The sequence below is a fragment of the Sarcophilus harrisii genome, chromosome 4, assembly GCF_902635505.1.
Source record: "Sarcophilus harrisii chromosome 4, mSarHar1.11, whole genome shotgun sequence".
Classification (NCBI taxonomy): Eukaryota; Metazoa; Chordata; class Mammalia; order Dasyuromorphia; family Dasyuridae; genus Sarcophilus; species Sarcophilus harrisii.
The window spans coordinates 334,672,373-334,680,835 of NC_045429.1; the positions used below are offsets into that span (position 1 = coordinate 334,672,373).

The window sequence follows — 8,463 nt, forward strand, 5'->3', positions numbered from 1 at the left end:
TGCTTTGGCCCAGCTTGGCTTTAGGAAAGACAAACAACAGGCAAAGGTCATCAGTGCCCAGGGGACCAGAGCGGAGATTAACACCCCCACCAGCACCCTCCCCACCTCTCTGAGGGAGGGGGTCCAAGCTGGATGCTGCTCTCTGGGGGCATCTGTTGGGCAACAGGGGATGTGCCCTTTCTCTCCGTCCCGGCGGGGTGTGGACAGGGAGCCATGACGCCTCTCAGTGTGCCAGAGGGCAGAGAATGAGAGGGGCCAGGAGAAAGGACAAAGGGCGGCCGGGCCTGAAGCCTGCCAGGCCCCGGAGGTGAGGCTGTGGGCACAGGAGCCTGGTGTGTGCTCAGCTGTTTACCAACATGTCCCCAACCTTCCTCTGCAGAGGGTCAGGCCGGGCAGGGAGGGAGGGCTGAGCTATTGCCCCCAGCAGGAGCTGGGCTGGGGCCCCAGTGACACACAGGCCAGCCTCTGAGGGGCTCCAGAAGTGTCTGTCCCCCACCTCTCTCCCCAAAAGGAGACTTGGCGATTGGTGCCCAGCAGGCCTGTGATTTTTCTGTCCTCACCCCTGGGGTGTCTTGGAGAAGTCAGTCTGGGGGAGTGCCTCCCCTCCCCCTTTCCCCCCCCTCAGTCCCAGGAGCTGAAAGTGGGCAATCTCCGCCCCTCCTTCACACCATCCCCCCTCCCAGTAAAGTGCACACTGCCCATCGGGCTCCCCCTCGCTTCCCTGAGTCTGGCTCCAGATATAGTCTCTTTGCAATGGACCTGAAAATAGATTGGGAGGTGGGGGGGGGAGTTATATAAAGCATCAGAGAGGGGCAGATTGAGAGAGTGCTGACCCAGAGTGACCATGGCTTCCCTCGAGTTAAGCTGTGAAGTATCCGAAGAGAACGTAGAACGCAAGGAGGCATTTTGGGCCCAATGGAAGGACCTGACATTGTCCTCCCGGCCAGAGGAGGGGTAAGTGTCCCCCACCCCCACTTCAAGACAGAACCAGGGAACTCCTTCAACTGGAGAATAAGCAGCAATGCTCTCCAGGGACAGAAGCTCTAGAAAGCTCACTCTCTTTCCTGTCTGTCTTGTCTCTTCTCCCCCTCTCTTCCTCCCTTTCTCTCTCTTTCCTCTCTCTTTTTTTTTTCTGTTTCTGTCTGTCTCTTCTCTCCCCCTTCCTCCCTCCCTCCTTCCTTCTCTCCTCTCCTTCTCTCTGTCTTTCTGTCCCTTCCTTTCTTTCTCTCTCTGCTCTGACTTTGTCTCTATCTCTCTCTGTCCCTTCCTTTCTGTCTCTCTTTTTGTCTTTCTGTCCCTCCCTATCTGTCTCTCTCTGTCTCTGTCTCTGTCTGACTTTGTCCCTGTTTCTCTCTGTCTCTGTCTCTCTCCCCCTCCCTCCCTCCTTCTCTTCCTATCTCTCTTTCCCTCCCTTTCTGTCTCTCTGTCTCTGTCTGTCTCTGTTTCTCTCTGTCTCTGTCTGTCTCTGTCTCTGTTTCTCTCTGTCTCTGTCACACACACAAAGCGGTCAGGCCCAGCAGAACCAGGCAGCCTGTGTTGAATAAGGAGCAGGGACGGGCCCTCTCCACCTCGGGAGCACGGGAGGCGGGCGGCGGCGGCTGCTCCTTTGCCTACGCAGTTTTCTTTCCCCAGTTGTTCTGTGCATGAAGAAGACTCCGAGCGTCGGGAGACGTACCACCGGCAGGGGCAGTGCCGGGCGCTGGTGCAGTGCTCACCCCTGCAGGTGATGCGGATGGGTCTCCTCGGCCATAGGTTGCAGGAGTACCAGCTGCCGTACGCACGGACGCTGCCTCTGCCCATCTTCACGCCCTCGAAGGTGGGCTTCAAGGAAGACCGGGAGGCTACCCCTGTCCAACTTCGGGAACTCCTGGCTCTGGAAACCGCCCTGGGGGGGCAGTGCCTGGACCGGCGCGAGGTGGTTGAGATCAAAAAGGAGCTGCCCCCCGTGGTGGCCGCCAGCCACCCCCAGTTCGGCAAACCGGGTGCCCCCCGCCGCTCCCTGTCCCGCTCCCTATCCCAGGAAGCACAAAGAGGCTGAAGAGGGATCTGGGGGTGAAATTCCTGCTCCCCCGACTCCCGTGCCCACCCTGCTGTGGGCACTACCCGCCTAAGACTGGGGGGTGGGAAGGACTGGTCATTAAAGCTTCGTAGTTAGCCCAAGTTGGGTTGGGGAAGTGAGAGCTGAAGAGCAGAATGTGTGGGTCTTCTGAGCTCCCAGAGGGAGGAGGTGATAGTGAAAAGATGGGAGCTGGGGTACATCGACATCACCTGAACAGTGTGGGCAAGAGTTAGACGAGAGGGTATTGGATCCAGAGTAAAAAGGGGAGAGTGAATGGGGGATTGGGAAGCTCCCTGGAAAGAGACCAGATGGAAGGGGGATGTGAAAGTGGAGGGGGGAGCCCCAGTGGGAGGAGACAGGGTGGGGGGCGGTGTCGGGGTCCCGCCCAAGCATCATCTGTTAGTGCTACAATAAAAGCAAAAGCTGGCTCTGCCTGGGTCTGCCTCTCCCTCCGGCCTCGGGGTCACAGCTGCCAGCCCACAAATGCCCACACGCTTTTGATGTTCAGATCTGCACATGGTCCTTTAGCTCCTGCCAAGGTCCTAGGTTAAATATAGTGTGGCTTCTGGGCATTGCCCAGGCTAGGGTACAAGAACAAAGCTGTAAACAGAGGCAGCTGCCCGCTTCCCCTTCTCCCCCCTTTTCCTCCCATCCCTTCCCCCCCTTGCATCCTTCCCCACAGGCAGAGAGGGGCAAGAATCTGGAAAAATGGGTGCAAAGATTGCTCCCTAAGAACTGACATTAGGGTTGTCCGGGGCCACGCTGGGGAGGGCAGGGGAGGGGAGGCAGAGGCCGAGGACACCGACTCCCAGCTCTAGTTCTTAAGGGAGCCTCGGGAAGTAGATGTTTGGGGCCTCTGGGAGCCCAGCTCTGTCCCGATCCCACAAGTGCAGGGAACCTGAGGGCACGGGGGTGCGGGGTGGTCCGGCTCCTGGCCTGCCCTGCTCCGATGTCATGGTGACTCATGTCCCAATCGTGAAGGGACGGCAGGAAGAGAATGTTCCCACTCCTGCCCCCCCCCCCGCCCCAGCCCCAGCAAATCTCCCATCTACCCCCAAGCAACCGCTGTTCTGGCCCTACATGGTGCAGGAGGCAGGTTGGGAGGAGGGAGACAGAAAGTCTGGGCCCTGGAGAGGGAATCTAGGGCTGGTGGGGGGGGGGGGAGTAGCAAAGGGTAATCTGAAGGCTTGGGAGGCCCAACTCGGAGAAGGGAGTGAGCAAAAGGGAAAGCAGACTGTAGTCAGTCAGAAATTCTGGTTCCTTCCCATTCCAGCCATGCTGTTTACTACCTGTGTGACCGTGGCAAAAGTACTTCCCCTCTCCTCTCAGTTATCTTGTCTGCAAAACTGAAACGGTTTGGACTACATCGATCTCTAAGGTCCCTTCTAAATTCGACGATCCTGCTGGGACAAAATGTGCCTTCTCTCCCTCCTAGGCAGAAGGGAAATGGGGCTGTGACTGGTGGGAGACACTGGGCAGGCCCTGTGCCTACGGAAGGAGATGGGAAGCCTCAGAGAAGAGAGCCGGCATCCGGGCTCCATAGGAGCTTGTTCACAGTAGCAATGAGGCACTGGCCGTACCCCCCAGAGAATGCCTTTTCTTGGCTCCCTTGCAGTCTCTGTCCATGGTGGTCCCTGCCTCTACTCCTCCTTTCCCTAGAGCATGGGAGATCCCACTACAGCAGCTTTTCTACTCTTACCCCTTGCCTCCCCAGAATCCCCCAGTTCTCCATCGCCGTTGGCTGCTGATGAATTGGAGTTGCCAGGATGGGTGGGGTTGCCACCCTCCTGTTCCCCCTGGCTGGAACAGAACCTTCTGCCCTCAGTTCCACCCCATGCCCCTTCCAAGCCATGCTCAGGACTAGATAAGTGGCTCTGAGCAAGGGGCCCGGAGGCCTGCTAACTGCATTAACTCTCAGTCCTCCGCTTTGGCAGGCCTTGGTTGTCCTGCTGACTTCCCTATCATAACAGCCATCAAAGGGCAGGGGGAGGCTGAGGTGGATAAGGGAGACACCACTTGGCCAGCCTTGGGGCCCAAGGCGACAGAAGCGAGGACGCAGGAAGCATTAAGGGACAGACTATCCTGTGGGATTGGGTGGGAGGCAGGAAGGGAAAGATTAGAGGAAGGAGGGAACAGCTCCGGGCCACTTGGAGGCAGAAGAAATGGAAGAAACTTGGACAGAGAGGACAGAAGCTTAGCAGTGTGATTCTGAGGGAGAGGAATTGGAGGGACTGAAGAAGAAGCAAGATGAATGGGAAGAAGTCATAGATTCATAGGTTCTGAAGACTTTGAGCTGGAAAAGACTCTTAAGGAGCACAACCACTCCTGCCATCCCACCCCTGCATTTAACAGCTGAGGAAAGGGATAGGGAATTGGGTGTGGGGTCCAGACCTCAGACACTTAGGGGAGGTGTACCCCAAGCAAATCACCAACTTTCGGAGCCTTGTTTCTTCATCTGTACAGAAAATTGGGCAAATGGCTGGTACAATAAATAGAGCGAAGAGTCTAGATTCAGGATGACCCATTTTATTGAATTTAAATCTAAGTTTAGACCCTTTCTAGTTGTGTGACCCTGGGCAAGTCACTTAATCCTGTTTGCCTCAGTTTCCTCATCTGAAAATGAGTTGGAGAAGGAAATGGTAAACCACTTCAGTAACTTTGCCAAGAAAACCCTGAATGAAGGGCATAATTAGACATGACTGATAAAGACTAAACAATAGAAAATTGGAAATAATATTGAAATCATAGGGTTATGTTAATGATGAAAGGAACACAGAAGAGCCTTGAACTTCTTAAATCCAATTTTACTTTTAAAAACAGGATTCCTTGAACTGAACCAGCTACGCCCAGAGAAAGAACTCTGGGTGATGACTAAAAACCATTACATTGAATCCCCAATCCCTATATTTTTGTCCACCTGCATTTTTGATTTCCTTCACAAGCTAATTGTACAATATTTCAGAGTCTGATTCTTTTTGTACAGCAAAATAACGTTTTGGTCATGTATACTTATTGTGTATCTAATTTATATTTTAATATATTTAACATATACTGGTCATCCTGCCATCTGGGGGAGAAGGTGGAGGGTAAGAGGTGAAAAATTGGAACAAGAGGTTTGGCAATTGTTAATGCTGTAAAGTTACCCATGCATATATCCTGTAAATAAAAGGCTATTAAATAAAAAAAATAAAAAATAAAAAAAATAAAAACAGGATTCTTGGGGCAGCTAGGTGGCTCAGTGGGCAGAGCAGCAGCCCTGAAGTCAGGAGGACCTGAGTTCAAATGTGACCTCAAATCCTTAATACTCCCTAGCTGTGTAACCCTAGGCAAGTCACTTAACCCCAATTGCTTCAGCAAAACCCAAAAAACAGTGTTCTTTCCACTGCACCAGAGAGAGGGTGAGACTCCAGCCCTAGGGAACAGAGATAGACTGCGAGAGAATCTGGAAAGATGGGGAGGTAGAGAATTGTAAATTTCTTCAGAGCAGGGACCCATGGATTTTTTAGTCCTTTGCATTCCAAAGTGCCCAATATGGTGCTTGGTATATAGTAAGAGCTTAATGAATCTAGGTTGAATGGAATTGGAAAGAGCTGGGGAGAAAGGACGGAGGAGGTGGGCTCTGGATGGGAGGGAGCGGTGCAGCCGGACATGAGGATGCATCAGAAGCGTGATGGGGAAGCGTGATGGGGACCTGGAACCGGTGTTTAAGCCTCAGGCGTGCACCGTCCTTCCTTCTCCCTCCCGCCTCCCCCCACTCCCACCCCCCAACCTGGACACTGTGCTCCGGCGGCTGCTGACACTAAGCGAGATGGATGGGTTCAAAAGCATAGGGACTGTCGCCTGGGGCAGCTCATGCTTCCAGTCCAGCGTGGTGGGGGGCGGTGGTGAGGGGGGAGGCAGGGAGGCGGGGGTGGGGGGTGGACGGAACGGCCCCGGGCCGGGTGGAAGGCGAGAAGGATGGGGAGATCCAGCAGGAGATATATAGCCCTGGCCTGGACGAGAGATTAGGCAGGAGGCGAGCAGGATGAGCAGCGAGGATAAGGTCGCTATGACTGAGGCATCTTCGGACCCAGGTAGGGAAGCGGTGGCAGCCAGTTACCAGCGCTTCGAGCCTCGCTCCTATCTCCGAAACAATTATGGGCCCCCTCGAGGGGACTTGCGCCAACTAGACGGCGTGGGACCCTGGAAGCTGCGGTGTCTAGCTGAAACCTTTGCCACGGGTGAGCCCCGAGGGGGAAACGGAGGCATGGGGCGGAGGGGAAGGGGTGTCGCAAACCGACTTTGGAGAAAGGTGAGGTTGTTAACTCAGACGGGCACTGGCTAATGGGTGGGAGGGGGTGGGAGAGGGAGACAGAGACAGAGACAGAAACAAAGACACAGAGATAGAGACAGTGACAGAGAGACAGAGAGGGAAGGAGAGAGAGAGACAGAGAAGAAACAGGGACAGAGAGAGAGACAGGCAGACAGAGAGACAGAGAAGAAACAGAGATAGAGACAGTGACAGAGACAGTGAGACAGGCAGATAGAGGGAGAGCGGGAGAGAGAGGGAGACAGAGAGAGGATGGGGGATAGGGAGAGAAAAAGAGGTGAGATGAGAGGCAAAGACTGAAACAGATACACAGAGACAAATATATGAGGTAGGGAGAGAACAGAAGAGTCAGGGAGTAGAGAAGGGAAAGATATGGAGAAGAGGTCTGCACAGGTGAAGAATGAAGCGGCAGAGGCTGACCAGAGGGGAGGCTGTGACTAAAGAGTCGGCTGTGGGTCCCATAGGTGAGGTGACTGGCCACAGCCTCATTGACATCGGCTCTGGCCCCACCGTGTACCAGCTGCTCAGTGCTTGTGCCTACTTTGAGGACATCACTATGACTGACTTCTTGGAGGTGAATCGCCAGGAGCTGGGGATCTGGCTGCGACAGGACCCTGATGCCTTTGACTGGAGCCTTTACAGTCAACACGTCTGCCTCATTGAGGGCAAAGGGTGAGTGAGACATCATAGGTGGGGTTCACATGAGTGAGGCGCCCGAGGCAGGAGGGGAGAAGAGGAAAGAGCCAGCTGTGAAGGGAAGGGAAGGAGAAAAGCAGAGAACAGAAGTAATCAGGTATCAGTTGCTGTTACACGGGGGTAGCAAACAGACCTCACTGAGAAACTGACCATGGTCAGCCTCAATAGTCAGCGGGCACAGAAATCTGGGCATAATAGGTCTGGAGAAAAGCCAGGCACCTCGTGTGGAGAAATGGACATGAGCTGGAACCCAAGACAGGTGGGCATGAACAAGAAAGCCCCTCACGCAGGCGAGGACCAAGCATCAGGTCAGGACGGGCTGAAAGGAAGGAGCTTGCCTGGGTGCAACAAGCAGAGCTGGAACATAGACAGCCGCAGAACCGACTGGGAGATTAGGGCACTGAGGAGTTGGAAAGGATTCTATTCTCTCCTCTGGGTCCTCATCCCAGCCTTGTCTTCCTGCACAGAGAGTCCTGGCAGGAGAAGGAGCGGCAGCTTCGTTCCAAAGTGAAGAGGATCCTGCCCATTGATGTGCACCAGCCCCAGCCACTGGGTCCTGGGAGCCCAGCCCCTTTGCCCACTGACGCCCTGGTCTCAGCCTTCTGCTTGGAGGCAGTGAGCCCTGACCATGCCAGTTTCCAGAGGGCTCTGGACCACATCACAACTCTACTGAGACCTGCTGGGCATCTCTTGCTCATTGGGGCCCTGGAGGAGTCCTGGTACCTGGCAGGGGAGGCTAAGCTGTCTGTGGTGCCCATTCAGGAAAGGGAAGTGAGAGAAGCTTTGAGTCGCAGTGGGTACCAAGTTCGAGATTTTCGAACATACACCATGCCTGCGTACCTGCAGACTGGTGTGGATGATGTCAAGGGCATCTTTTTTGTTTGGGCACAGAAGAACGTAGCGTGAAGGGCCCGAGTTATCCAATGTCTGGTGCCCATTCATTTCAGGATCTGCATTGATGCCCAAGGTGGCATAAAAACATAGTACCCATTCTTAGGTGTTTATAGTTGCTGTGACTCTCACAGAAAACATGTAGGTGTCTGGAAGGCTCTCTTTCGGTAGGCATGGGAGAGGAGAGAGGAAGGACATAGGAATCCTGTACCCTCGTTCAATAAAGTTTTCTTTCTTCATGCTGTCTGCAGAACATCGGGTCAGCCTCCTTACTATTTCTAAACTGGGGGAAGTCTGAAAAGGGAAGTGAAAGGAAGGAGGGGAAAAGGGAGACTGGAGGAGACCGGTTAGGGAAAAATCACAGGATTGAAGAGGAACCTTAGGGGAGGGAAGATGCATTTGAAGGCAACAGAACACCCTCCCCTTTCATTTGGTTCTGGATATATTTCCCTGTTTCTAGTTCCCCTTACTCCCATGATTCTCCGTGTTTCCCCAGGTTCTCAGTTTC

General features: G+C 54.2%; 2 protein-coding genes across 2 annotated transcripts; both read left to right on the forward strand.

Annotated features, from left to right (window-relative positions):
- The first annotated feature begins 795 nt into the window (after positions 1 to 795).
- TCAP (titin-cap) lies at positions 796 to 2,491 on the forward strand. Its single transcript, XM_031966188.1, has 2 exons — positions 796 to 954; positions 1,633 to 2,491. Exons 1-2 carry the CDS (start codon positions 845 to 847, stop codon positions 2,036 to 2,038), a joined length of 516 nt encoding a protein of 171 aa, XP_031822048.1. The 5' UTR covers positions 796 to 844; the 3' UTR covers positions 2,039 to 2,491.
- A 2,889-nt stretch (positions 2,492 to 5,380) lies between these two features.
- Positions 5,381 to 8,303, forward strand: PNMT (phenylethanolamine N-methyltransferase). Its single transcript, XM_003768309.4, has 3 exons — positions 5,381 to 6,279; positions 6,833 to 7,040; positions 7,532 to 8,303. Exons 1-3 carry the CDS (start codon positions 6,084 to 6,086, stop codon positions 7,968 to 7,970), a joined length of 843 nt encoding a protein of 280 aa, XP_003768357.1. The 5' UTR covers positions 5,381 to 6,083; the 3' UTR covers positions 7,971 to 8,303.
- The last annotated feature ends 160 nt before the right edge of the window (positions 8,304 to 8,463 follow it).